The sequence below is a fragment of the Penicillium daleae genome, assembly GCF_028827525.1.
Source record: "Penicillium daleae strain IBT 16125 chromosome Unknown utg000006l_segment0_segment0, whole genome shotgun sequence".
Taxonomy (NCBI): Eukaryota; Fungi; Ascomycota; class Eurotiomycetes; order Eurotiales; family Aspergillaceae; genus Penicillium; species Penicillium daleae.
The window spans coordinates 2,777,249-2,798,173 of NW_026623154.1; the positions used below are offsets into that span (position 1 = coordinate 2,777,249).

General features: G+C 50.7%; 8 protein-coding genes across 8 annotated transcripts; 2 read left to right on the forward strand and 6 right to left on the reverse strand.

Moving 5' to 3' along the window:
* Nucleotides 1–25: 25 nt before the first annotated feature.
* N7458_006702 (uncharacterized protein) lies at nucleotides 26–595 on the forward strand (the record flags this gene model as incomplete). Its single annotated transcript, XM_056910084.1, has 1 exon — nucleotides 26–595. The coding sequence occupies one exon, from the start codon at nucleotides 26–28 to the stop codon at nucleotides 593–595; it is 570 nt and encodes a 189-aa protein (XP_056765788.1).
* An 841-nt stretch (nucleotides 596–1,436) lies between these two features.
* On the reverse strand, nucleotides 1,437–3,233 carry N7458_006703 (cytochrome P450; the record flags this gene model as incomplete). The annotated part of the gene is made up of 4 exons (XM_056910085.1): nucleotides 1,437–1,562; nucleotides 1,620–2,447; nucleotides 2,497–2,859; nucleotides 2,922–3,233. The coding sequence occupies 4 exons, from the start codon at nucleotides 3,231–3,233 to the stop codon at nucleotides 1,437–1,439; spliced, it is 1,629 nt and encodes a 542-aa protein (XP_056765789.1).
* Nucleotides 3,234–4,503: 1,270 nt separating this feature from the next.
* On the reverse strand, nucleotides 4,504–5,808 carry N7458_006704 (uncharacterized protein; the record flags this gene model as incomplete). Its single annotated transcript, XM_056910086.1, has 1 exon — nucleotides 4,504–5,808. The coding sequence occupies one exon, from the start codon at nucleotides 5,806–5,808 to the stop codon at nucleotides 4,504–4,506; it is 1,305 nt and encodes a 434-aa protein (XP_056765790.1).
* Nucleotides 5,809–7,986: 2,178 nt separating this feature from the next.
* On the reverse strand, nucleotides 7,987–10,944 carry N7458_006705 (Hsp70 family protein; the record flags this gene model as incomplete). Its single annotated transcript, XM_056910087.1, has 1 exon — nucleotides 7,987–10,944. The coding sequence occupies one exon, from the start codon at nucleotides 10,942–10,944 to the stop codon at nucleotides 7,987–7,989; it is 2,958 nt and encodes a 985-aa protein (XP_056765791.1).
* A 941-nt stretch (nucleotides 10,945–11,885) lies between these two features.
* Nucleotides 11,886–12,335, reverse strand: N7458_006706 (uncharacterized protein; the record flags this gene model as incomplete). The annotated part of the gene is made up of 2 exons (XM_056910088.1): nucleotides 11,886–12,214; nucleotides 12,263–12,335. 2 exons carry the CDS (start codon nucleotides 12,333–12,335, stop codon nucleotides 11,886–11,888), a joined length of 402 nt encoding a protein of 133 aa, XP_056765792.1.
* A 180-nt stretch (nucleotides 12,336–12,515) lies between these two features.
* On the reverse strand, nucleotides 12,516–13,195 carry N7458_006707 (uncharacterized protein; the record flags this gene model as incomplete). The annotated part of the gene is made up of 2 exons (XM_056910089.1): nucleotides 12,516–12,910; nucleotides 13,069–13,195. The coding sequence occupies 2 exons, from the start codon at nucleotides 13,193–13,195 to the stop codon at nucleotides 12,516–12,518; spliced, it is 522 nt and encodes a 173-aa protein (XP_056765793.1).
* A 3,358-nt stretch (nucleotides 13,196–16,553) lies between these two features.
* N7458_006708 (misato family protein) lies at nucleotides 16,554–18,295 on the reverse strand (the record flags this gene model as incomplete). Its single annotated transcript, XM_056910090.1, has 5 exons — nucleotides 16,554–16,821; nucleotides 16,890–17,404; nucleotides 17,462–17,900; nucleotides 17,960–18,162; nucleotides 18,224–18,295. 5 exons carry the CDS (start codon nucleotides 18,293–18,295, stop codon nucleotides 16,554–16,556), a joined length of 1,497 nt encoding a protein of 498 aa, XP_056765794.1.
* Nucleotides 18,296–18,678: 383 nt separating this feature from the next.
* On the forward strand, nucleotides 18,679–20,640 carry N7458_006709 (uncharacterized protein; the record flags this gene model as incomplete). Its single annotated transcript, XM_056910091.1, has 1 exon — nucleotides 18,679–20,640. The coding sequence occupies one exon, from the start codon at nucleotides 18,679–18,681 to the stop codon at nucleotides 20,638–20,640; it is 1,962 nt and encodes a 653-aa protein (XP_056765795.1).
* Between the last annotated feature and the right edge of the window lie 285 nt (nucleotides 20,641–20,925).

Genomic DNA, 20,925 nt, shown 5'->3' on the forward strand with positions numbered 1-20,925 from the left:
CACTTTAGCCAACAGTACCCCGAGCATGGGCGCTTCGATTATCAACCTGAGTTTCTATAACAACACTGCAATCTATTGCTGCGGCACCCCGATCATTGATGGTGACAAGATCGTCTGCCCTGATAACCCTACCTCCGGCTTCGAAGTCCCTACAGGCTGGCCTATTCCCGGTCGCGCACTGCTAGCCAACTCAACACTACTCGACGCGATCGCAACAACATCTTCACCGTCTGCGACAGCCTCTGTCTCATCCTCATCCTCGACCTCGCCCACCACATCTTCTTCGTCATCTTCCTCCTCAGGGTCAACAGCTACTTGCTCCACATGTCATGAAACAGCAATTGGCGCCGGAGTCGGGGTACCGCTTGGTGTGATCGCTTTGCTCTCGATAGTATGGGCTTTATTCGAGCGGCGACGAGCATTAAAGGGACGAGGAATGCATCCCGCTGCGGGTACACCATATGGCGGACCATATACGAACCTGCGAGACAGAAGGAATCGCCCGGTGGAACTAGATAATGTGTATCGGGTACCGGAACTCCCCAGTTCGACGGATAGTCCGTCCGAGATCATGTCAAAAGGCAGCGTGAAGTAAAGCACTCTGCGCACTCTGTTGGCATAAAATCCACCGAACCCTTTGATCTGTCCTTTAGCTGTGGGCGTTACCATTGCCGTGGTATTGTTGTTAATTTTCCTGAAGCGTGTCTCTAGCGAATGTCTCTTGAAATATTCCACCAAAGCGATGCATTGCGGAACATATCGTGGAGGTGATAAGCATGCCGTGTAGACTTCTGCGGTAGACCTTCCGTATCTAAATAGTTTAATGCATAAATTGACCTGAATAGTTAGGTTGAGTTTGATGCACATGAATGTCAGTTTGCCGAATACCGAACTGGGCCGGAGATTTGGGAGCTTGCTGAGGAGTGTCTTGATACCGATGCAGAAGGGTGGATTGCGCCCGAATTGGATGTACGTGAAAACAGAAAGCAGAATGCGGAGCTCTGGTTTTGTACGTCGAGCGGGTTGCCGATGAGAGGCCCGTAAAGGAGGCGAAAGCGATGTAGCTGTTCAACTGGGGGATTGAGATAAAACTCGGTAGAATTTATGCATCCAAAGGGCTGGAGGTTATCTTCACATGGATTTTCCAGCTACAGAGATTGTGCTTTCGAATAGATGAAGGCAAGCGTCCAATAGGTCTTTCTGATGATATGGAGCAATTGAACGTCTGCTCCATATTTGCCTTGATTTTGCTACTCGCCCTGAGCAATGGGATGCTGAACGAAGCCCATCATGAAAAGCTTATGGAGAGTCTAAGTAAATTGGAAGGTTTCCCGGATTGGACGGAATTTTGGTGTGAGAAATAGCATCGATACAATTCTAACTGCTTATTGCTATGCTAGACCGCTCAAATACATGATCAACAGAACGACTTCATCTCAAGAGGCAGAGCTGCCCTCCGGTTTCACAATCTCCCTCAGCTTGAATGTCGTAGTAAAGTTATTTTGTTTAACAAACCATGCATTGATCAATTCCCACTCTTGAGAGGGATCTTGGAATTGGATCTGTTTATAGCAGCGTTAGAACGGTTAATACTCTAAGATAGAACTAGGAAAACTCACCTCGAATCGCCGTAGCATGCTGGGTACGAGCTTGTAGATCTCAAGCAAACTGATATTCTTCCCAATGCAGGTGCGACTGCCCATTCCAAACTGGAACATTGTCCCATTCATTTCCTTGATGCGACGATCTTCGGCCTCCTTTCCTCTGTCTGTCTTGCTAAGCTCTTCATCTGGGAGCCAACGCTCAGGACGATAAAACTCGGCATCATCACCAAATATGCCCTTATTCATATGAATCAGCCAAGCAGAGCAGCCAACGATCGTGCCCCCTGGAACAAAATGGCCGGCAATCTCTGCGCCTTGTTCCGGAACTATACGCTCCAGGGGAAGTCCTGCGGCAGGATGTAGCCGGAAAGCTTCTTTGACACAGGCATCCAGGTAAGGAAGTCGCTGACTCTCGTGCCAAGTGACAAGACCTGTCTCGGAGTCTCCAAAGGCTCCAGCGCGAGCGGCATCATCGATTTCAGATAAAAGACGCTTCAATGCGTCGGGATTCTTGAGCAAAAAGTAGAAAACGGCTGAAAGACTGATAGCCGTGGTCTCGGAGCCTGCAAATGCCATGCTCACAGCCATGGTCTGGACCAATGTCTCGCTCATGAACTCAGGATGGGCCTCATGTGCAGCCAAGAACTTGGAGAGAAGGTCGGGAGACTTGACGCCAAGCTCTGTTGCAGACTTCCCTTGAGACAGCTCTGGGAGTCTCTCGGCCATGCGATTGCTGGCGAATCGTGCCACGGGGAAGGTAGCATCGATGAAACCCCATTGCGAGAGCTTGAGGTAGATTGGATTCTTGAGAAGAAGACGGTCAAGGAAAGGAATTTGCCCAATCTAGAAACGTTAGTGATAGGTATGACAGTGATGAGAGATAGCGACATACTGGTGCAACGTAGAGAAACAGCCATGACAGGTACGCAACAATGCCATCAATGTCCTTGTTCTTTTCCACGAAACCGTGTCTCTTGCTATAGGTGATCTCTCCAATGACATCAAAGGCGTAAAATTGCAGCCACTGGGTAAAGTCACATCCTTCGGGGTTGTTGACATAGAATTTTCTTGTTTGTTCCAGGAACAGCTTGGTTGTATTGTCGACAAACGGCTCATATTGAACCAATGCTGACATGGCAAATGCCGAGTTTACGCAACGGCGGAATCTAGCATGGAAGTCGTTGTCTGTTGAACTGAACAACGACTGCAAGCGGTGGCCTCTAGCAATGGATTGCTGGACAACGTAGAATTCAGACTATACAGACATGTCAACAATGGTCTTGGCATGCGGTCGAAGGCATGATAGAATATCCATACCTTGATAAACCCTTTGTTCAAGCCATATATCGACTTGAGAGCCCGAGGGTCCGAAAATGAAAGAGTATTTGGGCCAAGACGAACGACATCGCCGTATTTCCTATGCAGGGCGCGATGAGTGACTTCAGGCCTTCGACCATAGACGTCCAAGAAGCGCCACCAGTCTGTGAGAGAGGCTAATAGCGGACCTGGATACTTATTGAGGCCATTGTGATATCGATTCTTGACTAGCCACAACGCCAGGGCCGTCAAAGATACCGCTATCCAATGCTGGGAGAGGATGCGGAGGATGTGATCCGTTAGTCCATGCATCCTTGGAGATTTTGTTGGAGACAAAGAAAGATGAAAATGACCAGACAGCCAGAGAAAGTGATATCCCACTGCAAGATATAGTACAAATCGGCATGTCACTCCTCCTGCTAACTACCGGGCCCTGCCAGAATAGTTGGAAGGTGGAACTTGCCACGACGACCTGGACCAAGGCTTATCATCCAGGACATGATAGCCCCATCGCGGAGCCGACCCTGGTTTAGCCAGCATGTGGGAGACATGCCGCTCATTAGGTCCAATCAGGTTTCATTCTTGTTCTCAGACGATGCCTGGTTGGAGTAGGGGGGCCTAAACGCCGAAAGCTATTTGCCGAGAATTTCGTCATATATACCCCTTTTTTGAAAGTATCATCAGGGTTAGACAAATTAGACAAATTCTATGCCATTCTTGAGCAGACATTTGAGCCGGGATACCCGGTCGGGGGGCGTGCATCATCGTACACTTCTGGCTTCTGGGGTATGGGAATGCGGGGGGGTCTAGACATCTTTGGGTCGCGGGGCGACGTGGGGCTGCGTTGGAGCTGGGCTTGGATTCCGGGGGGAGTTGATACTCTGGCCGGGATCTGTTTCGCTCTTCAACTGCCGATGAGCCTGACTTCCGCCAACAAAAAGAGAGGCTCGCTGATCACCTGAGCCAGTGACCTGAGTGCTAATATAGCAAGTATGGTGACTAGATCCTGCAATAGGACACATTCACGCCGCTCATTCGCTGGTGAATACGACTCTCTGACACATGCGGGAATGTCTACTCCTTAAGTGGTAACTCGACGCCGTACGTGTCTGGGATGTGATAGCGATGGTTTCTCATCTCCACCTACAGCAGCTCTCCTGCTTTCTCCAGAATCCATTGGTTTAGCTCTTTCGAAATGCACAAAATTCAATTTCTATTCAACTGCCACATTGCCCCATCTAGCTAACTTTGCACACGGAAACCTCTACTATAGAGAGTTCCATAGATTCGAAATTTGATCAGAACCCTGATAAATGACTACGCCCGCTTACACCAAGTCTACTACAGAAAACCGTAGTCGCTTCTAGCTGTTTGAGCATTCCTAGGGTTATTGTTGCCTCAAGAGTGAGAAACGTGATTTATCTTTAGTGATATTTTTGAGCGAGGCCGTATGGCCTTCTGTGAAGCTGTCATATCCATAAAAAAATTATATGGACGTCTTGCATTGATGGGGAAGGGTGGTGATGAGCAAATGTACCTCATGAACCCTTCATTATACTCCGTGAATTGGTAGCTCATACTTTCAGATGGATCCAGAGGCATCCGCCTTGCGCCATTCGGTAAGCGCAGCAGCTGTATGAATGGTACTCGGATGGTCACGGCCCAAAGTCTGATTCAAGATCTCGACACGTTCACCAATGAGCTGCAATGCCTCTTCCTTTTTGCCAGAAGCTTCGTAGGTAAAAGCAAGATTGTTCATGCTTGTCACAGTGTCGGGATGGACTGGTCCTAGGACCTGCCGGCGGGCTTCCACAACCATTGTCTCCGGCCCTTCTGCTTCTTCAAATCGACTCTGGCCCTGATAGGTGCATCCTAGGTTGGCCATGTTGGTGAGAGTGCTAGGATGATTAGGTCCTCGCACCTCAATGCTGATATGTACAACCTGTTCTTGTATGCCTTCCGCTTCATCAAAGCGCCCTTGGCCCTGATAGGTAGATCCCAGGTTAGACATGGAGACCAATGTCTTTGGATCCTCTGGTCCAAACAACTCCATACTGGCCTCCGCCACTTGGACGTCTATCTTCTCGGCTTCTTCCGATCGTCCTTCCTCACGATAGATAGATCCCATGCTAGCCATAGCCCCAAGTGCGTCGGGATGGTCTGGCCCAAGGACTTCCTTGCGGGCCTTCACCACTTCAAAACTCAGATCAAGTGCTTCCTTCCAGCGTTCCTGCTCCCGGTAGATGGATGCAAGGTTGGCCATACTATCCAAGCTGGATGGGTGCTCTCGTCCCAAGCTGCGAGAGTATGTCTCAATCACTTTCGTCTGCAAGGACTCTGCTTCTGTCCATTTCCCTTGCTTCATGTAGGTGGATGCTAGATTACCCATGCTGACGAGGGTGTCGGGATGCTCCGGCCCTCGTACCCGAGACGATAGCTGAAACTCCTCAATCTGTAGCGCTTCGGCTTCTCTGAATCGGCCTTGGTCGAGGTATGTACAAACCAAGTTATTCATGATCTCAAGAGTGTTGGAATGCTCTGGTCCAAGTAGACGCTTGTATCTTTCCAATACGTAGACTTGTAGCTCTTCCGCTTCCTTGTATTGTCCCTCGTCCCAGTACGCAAAGCCCAAACTGGCCATGGTGGATAGAGTAACAGGATTATCTGGCCCTAATACACGCTTGCGGCTCTCCACCACATGGAGCTGTAACTTTTCAGCCTCTTTCCATCTCCCTTGTTTCCAGTAGGAGAAGCCTAAGTTGTTCATGCTGACAAGTGTGTCGGGATGTTCTGGGCCTAGCTCTCGTTTGCGCTTTTCCACTCGTGCCTGCGATATTTTGGATGTTTTGATGGTCGATAGGTCATCTGGCAGTGGCTGTTCATCCATATTATCGTTATCCTTGCCTAATGTTCTATTGACTCGAAGAAGATGGTAATTGGGTCAATTTTAGTCTTATAGCCAGCCATGAGTGAGTCTCTTACCTAGACCACAACCGCCGCAATATGTCCTTACTTCTGGGCATCTTGGATTTCTTGAAGAGACAAAGGCATTGCAGGAGGTTTCTTTAGGATGGTTTCTCTCTGAACCGAAACTTGATATGCCGATATGAAAAACATGCTATCCTTTTTCTCAGAACCGAGATATCGGTGCATATTTAACATTGATAGGCTTGGAATTTTATTAATAGTGTCCTAATTGATGTACCCACAGCAGTCAGCTAGCCTACAACTCAAGGACAACTACCGTAGTTCTATGCTGGCCAAGATGATGATCACATGGGAACACGAGGGCCAAGAATCTAGCCGACCGCATTTGCGGTGGCTGTGCGTTCACGGCGTCTTGACCACAACGCGGCCAGATCTAGAATCTCGCTTCGGAAAAGCCGCAGATATTGTTCCAGGTTCGACACAAACTCAATTAGTGAATAAATTGATATTTAAAGTTAAGCTTTCGTCATCGGCAATATGATAGCGATGGCCCTGTGATTATGGGGTGACCATCTCGATAACCTGACCATCACAACTTAACTGATTGTGAACTTGAAGGCACAGCGCAGACTCTGAATTATGAAACACAGGACGGCAAATAGACCAACCGGTGAAATCCTTTGCTATGACGGTGACTTTTTTGAAAAGTCTTTGCGGTTGTCTTTTGAATGATCCCTATCAATATCGGATGCAACCATATCTCTCGATTTACCTTTTGGAGTATGACTGATGAGATAATTTTGGACTTTCCTCGGAGTTTCAAACTTATGGAACCCTACTATACTTTATGCATCCGTAGAGCGTAACGAACGTGACTCGAACCTCTCTAATAAGCGACTATAGAGTATACATGTAGGTGTTGCATGACCTTGACTTATCCTACGTATACAGAGTAGCCACTGACTCTCAGAGTTTCTCAGCCTGCTAGTAGTTTGTTAGAGCTATTGCTTGTTCTGCGGCTGAGGATCGCGGCCAACAATAGAAGCAACGCGCCACCAATCAACTCGCGGGAAGGGCGATTACAGTGGAGAAACAGCCCCCTTGCTTGTCTTGTGTACATACAGTACCTGGCATGAAACCCCTCAAAATTGGGATCTGTAGAAGGGATAAATACCAAAAGCCTATCGTGAGAAGTTTCGTCTGAAGCTCCCCAGGTCGCTGTGTATCACAACAATATCTGGCCGATCCAGTCAAGACACCGTGAGTTGCTGATATGCTCCATATATTTCCTTTCTAATGTTGATACACGTAGTATACTCTGCAAAAGATGAAGACTGCTTTTGTCCTTTGCGCCGTCGGGCTGCTGTCTGTGGTTGCAGCTGTCCCACAACCTCAGCTTCCAGGAGCCACATCTGTTCCAGTATCACCAGCCAGTGGAGCTCAAGTTGTTCGTAAGTATACCTATGCAATTACAATGACCTTCAGTTATAATGTCTGATTATGAGAACAGCCAAGGTTGGTGCGCATGGGTGGAATTGTGAGAGTGAAGAGAAATGTCGTAGTGCATGCAGCAGTGGTGAATTCTATGTTAGTGGCAATACATTGCGCTGCGAGTGATGTTGCTTGTCAAAACTACTCACTTTGGAAGGATGTTTACGCCTACAATAATTCGGATAGAATTGCGGAATTGAGGATTCTGATCTCAAGCGCGCTGAGTGGAGCGTGATCGACGAATTGTGTCTAGTTACGAGTGCTTCTATCCTGTGTAACTTCCTCGTGCCCGTCGTTGTGAACTATTTCAAATCGTTGGAATACTACCGATCTCATCCGACGAACGGAGTTCAGGTGGACTTCCCTTCACCTAGACTAATTGCTCTTCTCGGTAACAGTATTAATCTACTTCAGCCTGAACGTGGACAATTTCAAACTGTCAAAAGAGGCAGGAACTCCAACCCAAAACTCCATTGCGATTCTTTTCTCTATTGTTGCAAAGATGACATTGGTGCATGGTACATGGGATATGAAAAAGTGTAAACAATAAAAAGAAAACCATGCTCTGTACTTTAATAGGTGTACAAAATACCCAAAATGCAAGATGAACAGGATAAGATGCAGAGGTGGAAGAGAGCAGGCTTCATCACAGCTCGTCCTTGGTGTCCTCCTTCGCCTTCTTCTTCTCCTCCTTGGCCTTTTCTTTACCCTTGCCCTTCTCCTCGGTAGTCTTCTTCTTATTCTGCTTGCCGCTGTTCTTCTTTGCCTCACGGCCAGCGGCGGCAGTCATCCGCTCGTACATGCGGTTCAAGACGCGCTCGAACTCGCGGAGGCGTGAGTCGATCTCCAAGACAGTGAGAGCGGGATCATCTGACTCGGTGAGCTTCTCTTGCAGCTCAAGCTGCGTCTCGAGCCAGGGCTTGGTTGACTCGTAGATTGTGGTCAGGGAGGCGAGATCGGTGGGAGTGAAGAGAGTGTAGGTCGGGCCGGTGGGCTTAGCCGCGGCCGAAGATTTGGTAGAGGTCTTCGATGAGGACGTCGAAGTCGAGTACGAGTCATCATCGAGGTCATCCAGGGTATCATCCGAAGCGGAGGGGGCGGGGGTAGCTTTGGTGCTGGTCTCCGACTCCTCAGCAGTGGATGTGCTCGAAGCCGAAAGCGAAGACGAGTAGGTCTGTTCATCGTTGGCGATCTGACTCTCAATCAACTGCTTCATGGACTCGGCGTTTTTGAGCATATCCTGAAGGAGTTGGACACGAGCGGGACGGGTAGAAGACTCCTTCATGCGCTTCAATGCAGGGTTGACGATGGCTTTTAGGTCCTTCAACTTCGACTGGAAATCGGCTGTCTTGGCATTGTCGCTATCCTCGTAGAGCCAGTCGCTGGCCTTGGTGACTCTCTCTTGGAGAAGAGTCAGTTGGTCTTCCTTGACAGCTTGAATAAACTCCTCATTGTCAACAATATCGCGGCTCTTGTAGATGAAGGACTCAAGCTCATTGAGAGCCTCCTCGCGGAGAACACGGTCGCGGTCAGAAGCATCGAAAGCAGCCAGACGACCCTTGATACGGGCTAGCTCGGCGACTGATGGGGCTTGGGTTCCCAACGGGGTCGACTTCAGGTTGATGGGAATGATCTCAAGCTTAGTTTGGCTAGTCGGCTTGGCATTTTCCTTGGTAGTGGTCGTCGTAGAAGAGCTCGCAGACGCAGTAGTCGAAGATTCAGCTTCGGGCTCGAGGGTGATTGACTCGCTGGGTTCATCCTCAGCAAGGGGCTCTTGTTCGCCCTTCTTGGAGCCGAGACCAAAGAAGCCCTTGACATCTTCGACAACGCTGCCCTTCTTCTCAGCCTCGACCTCACAGCCGACATTGCCGCTGGTGACTTCAGGGAGACCGGTAACAGGGCTCAAACGAATGTTGAACTTGGTCGTAATGTTGGCAGTAGTGCAGCCAAAAGTATCCTTCAGCTTGTTCACAGATGCGGTCAGGTTCTGGGTCTGAACACTCAGAACAGGGAGGCCCTGTTCGTCGACTTGCTGATAGAAGCTAAACTCGAAATCTTCAAGATTCTTCACAGTCACCTGCTTCTCGGGGCCAACCTGGGAAACTGCTGTGAAAAGCTTCTGGCTGCGCTCCTTGCCATCAGAGTTCCACTTGAGGACGATGGGGTAGGTGGCCGCGTCACTGGCGCGGATGTCCTTTACACGGAAGCTGGGGCTGAGAGCCGCGCCCTTGAAAGCCGCACCGAACACAGCCGCCTCATCGGCGTTGACATTTGTGCGCAGCTTCTTGGACGATCCACAGATCTTCTCCAACTGCTTCTGAACGAACGGAGTACGGATAGCTCCACCGTGGAGAACGACGGAGTCAATCTGATCAAGCTTCAAGCCAGCGGCCGCAAGGGCCTGCTCGAGGGGACTGCCAACGCGGGCTATATGCTCGGCGGCCATCTTCTCAAAGTTGGCACGAGTAAGCTTGTATTTGAAGTTGAGTTCCTCATCGTAGAGTCCTTCTAAGGTAGTAGACGTCTCGGTGTTGGCGCTGAGAACCTGGCGAATCTTCTCTGCGTCCTTCCAGAGCCTAGCCATAGTCTTTCCGTGGGCCTTGATTTGCTCCGGAGTAACCTTGTCCTTCAGCTTTTTGTCTTCCGCCAACTTGGCAACCATGTCGTTGACAATCAAATCGTTCAAAGAGTCTCCTCCAAGAGTTTTGTCCCAGCCACTACCCAGAACATGAATCTCCTGGACGGTCTTGTTGAACTTTCCGACGTCCTTGACCTTGCGGCTCTGGAAGCGCAACACGCTGGCGGTTGTTGATCCAGCACCCATATCAAAAACAACGTGATACTCGGGCTTCTCGCCGTCAGAAACACTAGGGAACTTGCGGCTAGTTGCGTAGTTCAAACCCACGGCCAGACCATCGCTGACAAGGGCCTGAATCTTCAGACCGGCCAATTCGGCGGCCAAGGCCAGGCTCCTCTTCTCTTCCGCCGTATAGAAAGCAGGGTATGTAATGACCACATCGCGGACATCAGAACCCTTACCAGCCAGCGCATCAGCGTTGGACTTGACCTCCTTCAATTGCATAGCCAGGATCTCCTCGACCAAGAACGCGTCCTTCTTTTGCTCTTCACCGAGACGGTTACTGCGCAGCGCAACAGAGCCACGGCCATCGGGAGCGGTCTCAAGGTTCAATGCTGGATACCGGCTCCAGTAAGCCTTAACCGCCTCGTCCTTTCCATCGTTGAAAGGCACGCCCAAAAGTGTCTTCAAGTTGATGTATACATCGTCCGGGAACCGAGCCGCCAGGGCCAGCGCATTGCCACCATAGAACCGTTCAGGGAAGGGAGCATCACTCTCTCTTGTCGGCTTGAATGCGATGGCAGCTGACTCCTTGCGCTTAGAGTCCTTGCTGAGCACGATCTCGAGCGGAATACCAGGCTTCACCAGAGCGGCCTTGAAATACTCGGTGCCGACATCGAGACCGATGACCGCTGATCCAGCTGCAGCAGCTGGACTGGTGAAACTGACGAGGAAAAGCAAGAATGGAAGGATCACGAGGGAAAGGAACGGCGAGGTAATTAACCGGCCGCGGCCCGGTAGAGCCATGGTCTATCTGTAAGCTAGGCACTGTAAGTCAGTAGTCAGCTAAAATTGTCCAAGCAAGCCACAAATTAGAAGCGAGGAGCCCGGCACACATTAAGACAGCAGTATATAGACATAAAAATTGAAGATTGGAATAAATTGCACCACCGAATTGCCAAGAGGTGTGCTGGTGGAACGCTGGCCTGGCGCCAAACGGGAAGCTGTGTGAGCTGGAGAATCGGGGCACAATGAAGCCCTGGGACAGCAATCGAGGTATCTGGAGGTTGAGGAATGGAAAGGAATAAGAGAATGCACTAAATCCAGGCCATCCGGGCGCGAGGGGATGCTGTGGCCACTTGTCAATAGAAAAGACGAGGCGCATCTAAGGCCACGGGTCCGATTACGATAGAGGCATGTTTGCACTGTTTGGAGTCAACCTTATGTAAGAGCCCTAAAAAAGGACTCCCGCCTTGAACTACCAACGATGGCCAGCGGAGATGACCAACAATAACAGAACATACAAGGAGATATCCTTCGAGAAAGAAGATAAGAGATATCGATCTTTTTTATGGGACACTTGAGAATTATTGATAGGTAGGAGAGTATAGGGTAAATCAAATTCCATTTGAATTAGTGAACTACTTTATGCAGCACTAAACTAAACTAAGCCGTGCATCAAATATAGTAATAAGGAACGTCCGTCAGTAATAAATCAGACCTCATATAATGCTGCCACCATGCCAGGGTGCAGATAGCAGGAATTAGAGAAACAGCCTTCAGGCATTCTACACCATGCCCGAAGGTGCCAAGAATGCAATTTTTTTGCGGTTCTTTTCTTCGGTTTTCAGTTGCCCGGCCTTCCAGTTCACTCCTTCTTCCAAGAATCCGTAAATTACCTGTGACAATAACACATTAAGGAAATTCAATCACTTCTCACAATGCCAATCAAGGGATTGCTTGAAATCTTAGATAAAGGCCAGAACGACAGCCAGAGCGGGGATGAATCCAGTCAGAGATCGCTGGAACTGAGAAGAAGCTCCGTTGAAGGCAGGGCTGGTGGTAGCAGGAGCTCCCGGGGCGGTCGTCTGGACCGGGCTGGTCACTGGGGAGACAGCCGGAGAGGACTCAACAGGAGCCGGTGCCGTGGGCTGGCTCAAGGGAGGAACAACGACAGTAGTGCTTAGCTGCTCGCAGCCCTCAGTGCAAGTTATCACGGAAGTGACGATGATAGTGCTGGTGGAAGTCACGGGCTGAGTAATAGTGGACGAGCCACTGATAACAGTGGTCCAGGACACTGCGAATATTAGCAATGGAATATTTCAAGGAAGGTGCTTTAACATACCAGGGCAAGTTGTCGTAGTGTACACGGTGGTGATAGTGGTGGTGCTCTCGGGGGGGGAGTAGTAGTCTCGCATGGAGTTGAAGTTGGGGGAGGGCCAGTAGGAGTAGTAGTAGTTTTAGAAGGGGTCGAGGTTGGGGTAGTGGTGGTCTCGCAAGGAGTAGAGGTAGAAGTAGTGGTAGTCTCGCAGGGAGTAGAGGTAGAAGTAGTGGTAGTTTCGCAGGGAGTAGAGGTCGAGGTCGAGGTAGTTGTAGTCTCACAAGGAGTAGAGGTCGAGGTAGTGGAAGTCGAGGTAGTGGTAGTCTCGCAAGGAGTAGAGGTCGAGGTAGTGGTAGTTGTAGTCTCGCAAGGAGTAGAGGTCGAGGTACTGGAAGTCGAGGTAGTGGTAGTCTCGCAAGGAGTAGAGGTCGAGGTACTGGAAGTCGAGGTAGTGGTAGTCTCGCAAGGAGTAGAGGTCGACGTAGTGGTAGTTGTTGTCTCGCAGGGAGTGGAAGTCGAGGTACTGGAAGTCGAGGTAGTGGTAGTCTCGCAAGGAGTAGAGGTCGAGGTAGTGGAAGTCGAGGTAGTGGTAGTCTCGCAAGGAGTAGAGGACGAGGTAGTGGTAGTTGTTGTCTCGCAGGGAGTGGAAGTCGAGGTAGTGGTAGTGGTAGTCTCACAAGGAGTAGAGGTAGAAGTAGTGGTAGTCTCGCATGGAGTGGTAGTTTCATGACCTCCGCCATGGCCACCATGACCATTATCACCACCACCATTTCCTCCCCAACCACCATTTCCTCCCCAACCGCCATCTCCTCCCCATCCTCCCTCATTACCGCCGCCGCCGCCGCCTCCACCTTCACCACGGGCAACAATGTCGACGTTGCCAGCCGCCTCCCTGGGCAGAACACTACCCGAGACCAGGCTGGCGGCGTAAAGCACGAGAATCGAAACGCCACGCATCGTGTCTAGCAGAAGAGCGAGGGTTATGCTAGAGTTGAAGAAGGCTTGATATCCAAAAGGCAATTGAATAATTGCCTAAATAGGAAGTATATGAAGAGCCGTTCCTCGTAAACGAAGGACACAGGAACCGTAGCGAGAGAGTTCCTAGGATGGATTACTTCCAAGACCAAAAGAGTAGAACTAAGATCTTAGGGCGGATGACGAGAATGAGTCAATTTATATCCCAGATGCAGGGTTCAGTGCAGACCGGAGTCCGACTCCGAGGAGGCAGGGTGGAGGGACAAGCCCATCGACCGATCAAGCCATCAAGATTTGTTTTTTTTTCCTTCGTTCCACGTCTCTCTGTTTTCCCGGGGCCCAATAATGCGTGCAGCCATCACGCCGCATCGTCACAATTCGTCCATCGTGAGAGTCAATCCGTACGACGGTGGTACGAAAATAATACCCAACGAGACCCACAACTGGCATACAGCTAGAAAGGGTAATCAGACCTCGGAGGTGCAGCCAAGATGGAGACCTTCCGCTGCCTTCCATCGTCCACGCCAGACCACGATCGTACCGTGAACTGGGTCTAGCGGCAGGGCCAAAGTTAGTGGCACGCCACGTACCAGTTGGCTCGGTGACCTGTGCTTAGGTTCTGGAGAAAGGAATCGGACGTATCCAATGAGGGCGGCCGGAACCGAAGAATTGGCGACTGGTTCGCTGAATCAAGAGAAATCAGAGGACCAGGAAGGTCGTTGCCAAGCTCAAAGCGTCGAGTGAGCCGACGCTCGAGTGGAAGTGAGATCGAGTCAACCGACTGCCGACGATGTATACTCTAGCTTGGTACTGCGGCGGCGGAGGCCCAATGGGTAGATAGCTCCACTGGGACCTCTACCCACTCATCATCCCTAGACTCAGTGGGATGAGGCTGCGACTGGGGGACGGCGGCCATGGAATCCATGTCGATTCAACCCCCCCCCCCCCTTTTTGTTCGGCCACGATCATGGCTTGATGGCTGGGGTTGTGATGGTCCCTGGATCATTTCCTCGTTCAATTGGGAAGATGGCTGTATTGTACGTCACAAGATCGAACGACACGAGTGAGACGTGGCGAGGTCCCAGTGCCCATCTGCTCTTTCCTTTTCCCCCGCCCTTTCAAATTAGTTCCTGTGTTTGCTGGATTATTAGCTTGGACTGCCATTCGCAGACCCGGAAATAGATATGATGGGTTTCATTTGCTGGTCGTGGGTCGAGTGCTTGTGTGGGGAAACCTCACGAATGAAAGGCGCGCCGGGAATCGAAGCGTCTCCCGCCAAAGAGTAGTCCAGAGACCCTACCGCACTTGGGCTGGAAAAGGGATCTTAGCGAAGCATCCTACGACCGTTTGGGTGTACTGTCGACGTATTGAGGTATTATTGGAAAACTGGAGTTTTTTGAGTTGCCGTCAGGCAGAGTCAATTCGGTAAACAGAAGAGACCTACCAGACGATGGTGATCCCCGCGGAGTGGGTAGTTCTAGACCCATCAATTTTCCTGTTGTGATCAATATGGATGCAGTCGATATTGATTTTCTTTGTCTTTTTGCTTTGTTTTGTTTTGTTGTCAATGTTTTTCTTTCTTCTCTGTCAGGGTCTTGAGGGCCCTGGACGAAGGTGGGCCAAATGCATGCCACGAGTTGAGTTTCTGCAGTTCACCCGCTATCCCCCGTCTTTCGCCACCGCCATAACAGCAATAATGACAATCCTGATGCTGTACCCCTCGGGGCCTGGCGGTGGAGGGACAGCGGGTAGTGGATCCCATGAAAGCTCGGGCGGGGGAGAAAGGACCCAGAAGCCAGAGGGATCAATGGGGACGGCTATTCATCGAGTCGGTCCCTGGACAGGCTGCAGGTAACGTTACATGACAGAGAGTTGGCCCTGCCCAGTTTTGAGAGACATCGTGAACCAGCGAATGATGTTAACCTGACGCCCGGGAGTGGGAAGGTGGGCACTAAGACGGGACCTGAGGACCGGGGGGGGTTTGGTGCGGCGAGAAGCGGTGGGAGGATTCTCGTGGACGACCAGCACTGATCTCACCTTCTCACTGAGCTGGATGAACTGGCCCAGAAAAATAATTGACTAGCGCGGCTGGTGCAGGGGAGTTCCCGAGTGGCGCACGCGATTGGTGCGATATCAGCCATGCCACTGGCAGGAACATCTGATGATGTCAGAAACAGGCAACTGTGGTGTTGGCGAGGGTCCAGGATCGGTATGTGATTGTCCAGTTGCTCCAGCGTGGGTGGTTGTGGCGAGAGAGTTCGAGTCAGGATATGTTTTTCCCCGGCCCTTTCTGGTGGTGGTTTGTTGGTGGTTGGGGCCTCACCTGGCAAAATGTCTCGGATGACTGGCCGGTTTCCATGGCTCCTCTCCAGCAGCCCATTCACTTAACGAGTTAACTAAGTTACTTGCCATGATACCATGAGTCAGAATCCTTGTCCACAGACATGCTTTTATTCTCCTGGGGAATTTTCAATTGACCTAGTGCCTGCCACAAAGTCCGAAGTTCCGACAGTTTACTTCTGGTGGTTGGAAGGGAGGCTGGTCGTGGGTAATAGAGTTCCTCATACTATCAGATCTCCCCATTTCCCCCTCCTCCTTTAACCACACAAGCTAGATTAACTGGCCTAGCATACAAGATCCAACAGTGAGCCATGTTCTGACCAGCCTCGTTTGTTGCTTCTACTGCTGTTACTGCCCAGTCACTTGATCGGGGACAAAAAAGGAAAGCAATTTTGAGTTTGAGAGATTCGCCAATATTCTCGACTGTGGAAACCGCTGCATTGTCTCACACGGGGTAGAGAAGCCAATGCAAAGCAAAGAAGATGAGAACAGAGAAAGTAGAGGTGGCTTGTCTGCCCAGCTAATGTGTCTTAAACTCTCCGATTGCTACTGTGCAGTCGTGTACAATTTGTAAGACAGCCGTGGCGATTAGGGTATTTGGGCACGGACTACCAAGTGTATTCCGCCTATTATGCCAGGTTTGAGTCAAACGTGGGGGATCAAAGATGAGGCGGAGAGGCGCAACCGGAGATTTCGTATTATGATTTCTAGAAGAACCTCGACTTATGACTCCATGACTCAGGGCTGACGGTTACTGGCTCGATGGTTGGCGATAAGGGCGTCGTGCGCTATTTCGGGAATTGGATGACGGGGGTAAAGAGGCAGGTATTCGCCGCACGCTAACTACAAGGAAGCCGTGCATGTTTAGTCGATTATTACGGTCCCGACTTTTTTTAACGATTACGTTGGTAAGGCTGGCTCACCGGTTGCTGAACAAACAGCAAGCAGAACGATGCAGTCAGAACCATCATGATGAACATTTAAAGCCGGATTTTTTGATCTAATCATCGTCGTCATCGGACGATCCACTGTTCCATCCCATCTCATAGCATTCCCGGATCTCGCCCAGTCCGTTGACCATCGCCTCTCGCTCATCTACCGATAGCATCCGTGCAGCGGTGGCCTGAATAGCCTTGATCCGGTCGGCTGTTCGAGTCGAAGCGGTCAATGCGGTAAAAACACTTAACCCATCAGCACTAGACGGAGACGCGGAAAACATGCCGTGCGGGAAACTGTCGAGAATGGGCAGACGAAGTGGGCTGTAGTAACTAAGACAAGACGTCCGGATGTCAGTGGATGATGGTTGAGACTGTCTCAGTAATTGGCCGAGCCGTACCTTTGGAGCATTGGCTCTGAATTATACAGTCGAAGCTTGCGAAGATGACCAATGTCACCACTTTCGGGTGGTTGGATGGATGTCTTGCTTTCGCTGCCTCGCATCACCTGAACTTGGTTGAAAATAGTTGCAGTCTCGGTGTCTTGGTTGTCATAGGTGAAGTCAATATCAAACTTAGTTTGAGGTTTCGACGAGCCTTCCTCATCGGATTTTGGGGTAGTCTCGTTTCGCTCCTCGGGATTGAGGGTTGATTGCAGCTCGTAAATATTGTGTCTCCCGTCATCTCCGGCCAGGGAGGCCTCGAAGTCATGGTATGGCCGCAGTCGGGATGGCAATGTTACTGTTTCCACTGCGGCGCTCAATAGAGCAGACCTTTGCCATTCGGAATGACGGTCTATACTCAGGTAGCTTGGCAATTTCTGTGGGATATCGACGAGTGGCACATAGAGGTTTGTCTGAGGTGAGATCGAGTATAGCGACTTCGCCTTATTTGTGTCCCTCTTGAATTGATGGTGCTGTATTTCAAGTAAGCATGGTCACTGTTGGTGGTTGAATTGGATAATCAGACTGACTCGCTGCACTCTCGTTCCATTTTCAATAGCCCAAATCCAGATGCTCTTCTTCCCATACTCGTCTCGTAGCCTATCGATGTACCGAGCAGCGAATCCACCCCATGCATCATCAGATCCTGCGAACAGTTGAATTGCTCTCATTTGGTCACATTCTTCGGCAAAGGGTCTGACGTCCCGATCCAGGAGATCATGTTCCTTGTCGAGGTCGTTGAACAGGTCTTCACCAACGTTCCAATCCTCAAAAGGCATGACTTGAGAGTTCAACTCATATTCATTAAGCTGAACTATAGATCGTGGGTGATAAAAGACCCGGTTGTAGTCAGACCAGTATCGCACCGTTTCTGATGTCAGACGGGGGGCGGTGGTGCCCAAATCCAAGCTTTTTTGATACTCGCTTTGCACGATAGGTGCTTGTTTCTGTACAATCTCCAGACCATCCCTATCTGAATAGTCAAAATCATGCCGAGTAATTGGACCATTGTACGGGGTCCAACCTACCACAATCCCTGCCCTGCTATAGAGTCTTCCGTGAGCTCGTACAGCGCATTATGCTTGCGCAAGGTTCCAAATCCACCTTTCAAGTCGTAGATGACGGTTCGTGGAGTGTAAGTCTCCGACCCATCAGCCCCGAGTCCTGGGCGAAAATGAACGTCATGGTCCACAGGGGATTCTTCGCCTTCATTGTACGTGAAATAAGATTCCTATTCGAACAGTCAGACATAAGAATGTTCAATATCGGCGAGCGGAAGGAATTGAATGAACCTGGAGATTCCAGAAATGGGTCGCTAAGTAGTTCGCCCGCTGACCCAGCTGGAGTGTAACAATTTCATGCATCGTTGAGATCGATACCGCCTGTGATCAGTATGATCTTTCTCCAATTTGCTTCATACAGTCGAGTCCGTTACAGACGCACAGACGTCCACTGTCGACTCTCCCACTAGTGCTAAGCCTGATTAGGAAATATTGACACGTGATGACTAGCCCCTCATGATTTCTGATCTAACCGAAATGGGGAAGGTGCTTTGGTGTCCAGGGCAACAGTCACCTGACCTGTCCAAAGATGGTAATAAACAACGCTAACCAACAGTGTGGGTGCGTCACTCCTCAAATGTCAACGGTGATTTTCCCCCGTGGACCGACACTCCTCCTTTCTACGACGCCCTCATGATCTTTTAAAATCCCACCCTGAGCGCCATATTCCCTCGCCAATATCCGCGATGGAGTCTCCAACGCGTCCCATCCTCAGTCCCACGAAAATCCTCCACCCGGTATCGCCGGAACGCATGAATCAACAAACAATCCCCGCCTCACCATCGCTGCCCACAGAGTTGTTGTCGCTACACCATAAAAATGCAAAGGGTGTTTCCGAAGTCCAGGCCAAGGTTGCGTTCCTCAATAACCTCTCACGAGGAGGTAGTCCCACCACCCACACGCAATCCGCCACAAACAATGCTGCCCTCCAGCGGGCAATCCTTGGCCGCGAAGAAGCCGAGTCTGCTTTGATTTCTGTGCAAGAAGAGCTCTCCGAGGCCCAATCCCGCGAGCGCCGAATTAGTGAACGACTGGAGTCTTTGTTAGAAGAACTACATGCTGCCAAAGAGCGCCAAGCCCACGAACGATCAATTTTCGAGAAGGAGATCCGAAAAGCACGCAAAGAAGCTTTCCGAGCGGGCTCAACCCTCGTCAAACTTCAAGAAGAATTGAAACACTCCAAGTCCGAGTCCAAGGCTCTGAAAGATGAAGTCGCTGCCGAGCGCGAGTCTAAGGATAAAGCAAAGCAAGAAGCATTCGAGCGTGCTTACGTTCTTGCTGGCCTGACCGAAGAGCTAGAAATGCTCAAGGGCAAACTGCGATCGATGGAGGCAGCCAATCATTCTAACACCTTGGAGGCCCGGGTCCATAAGATTCGAAAAGAAGAATTCGGACGCATCTCTCTAGCCGAGGGCGATCTTGCGTTCTTGACAACACCCCGGCGACCGAAGCGCGCAGCCATAGGATCTGCGAGATCTCCTGCATCTGAAATCGAGGCTGACGAAGTTACGGAAGCTACGCCTCCTAAGCGTCAACGCCTTTCGGAATGCACAACTACGGCCGGGCCTGAAGAAACGGCATCCGAGGTCTCCTCGTCAGTGAACAACGAGGCATTGGAGGAGTTGAGAGACGAAATTGATCTTGAACGCCGTCGTCGCATTGACGCGGAAGAGATGGTACACTTCTTGAATATTGAGTGTCAGTTCCAGCGCTGCTCTTGCCGAATCGCCGAGAGCGAGGGTCGACGATACATCTACGATGCCGAGTACTACGAGAAGTATCAAAAGCCCCAAATTGAAGCCGAGGCTGAAGCTGCGCGGCAAGCCCGCAACCGACAGACTGAACACCAACAGCCAGATTCCGAGAAAATGGCTCCCCATCCTCATTCAAGCCATACCCCGAGCGTCGAACCCCCTGCCATTATCCACTATCAACCAGAGCAGGCTCCTGAACCTAAGCCCAGGCCTGAACATGCTGTGAAGCCAGAGCCAGTCGAACCACCCGAGAAGATGCAGATGCCTGAAGAGCCATTGGTGACTTTCTCTCCGGAGACGGGAACTTTCAAGACTTTCCCGTCACCTCTCCGTGACAACGATCTGCCTCGGGAGGAAAGGGATTCATTTCACATCTCCAAAATGCCGAATCTGAAGCCCTCTATGCAAAGCTGGAGGGACTCGGGTGCGTCGTCGAACTACACTCCCGATGCTTTCTCCCCCTCAGAGGAGGCGAGGACTTCTCGGATGGTCCACCGCGTGGAGACCGTTCTCAGTGAGGGTGCGAACGCTCGCCTCTCCGTGGAGTCCCGACCCTCCCGACAAGTCGAAAGAGATACGTGCTCAACAACCAAACGTATTCCCCTCCGTGAACCATCTGATTCTCGGACGTCTGGTTCTTCTGGCTTTGTGCCCGATACACCTATCAACCGGGAAGACGCCCTTGCCCAGATCGCGGCACGCCGTGACCGTGCACGAAGCAAGCAGCGCTCGGTGAGCGCAAACGAAGCGACTGGCCGTTCAGTTGGCTCCACAGCCACGACCCCAGGTCGCGGCCCAAGACGCATGCCCAATCTACGGGCAGATGGCAAAACTGAAAATGACCTGGCAGAGCGCCGGGACTTGAGCGCTCCTGTCCGGATGTTCCGACGATAGGAGAGGTCTCTAGGTTTGGTCTGGTCTGATTTCATGCGTCTATGAGTGTATCGTTGGTTCTGTCTGTTCAACCGGTTCTCGTCTTCGTCTTTGTTTCAAAATACCCCGGCGCAGGTGCATCAAATTGTTTTTCTCTTGCATTCTTGGCCTTGGGACTAGCACTGTCCGTTTACTTGCATCGCGGCTGCGTGGCAATAATTCCGCTGCATTAGGGATCTTTATTTAGCCTCGGCGTTTTATGTGATGCTGTTCTCCTCCTTGCATCTCTCTTGGTCTTACATTCTC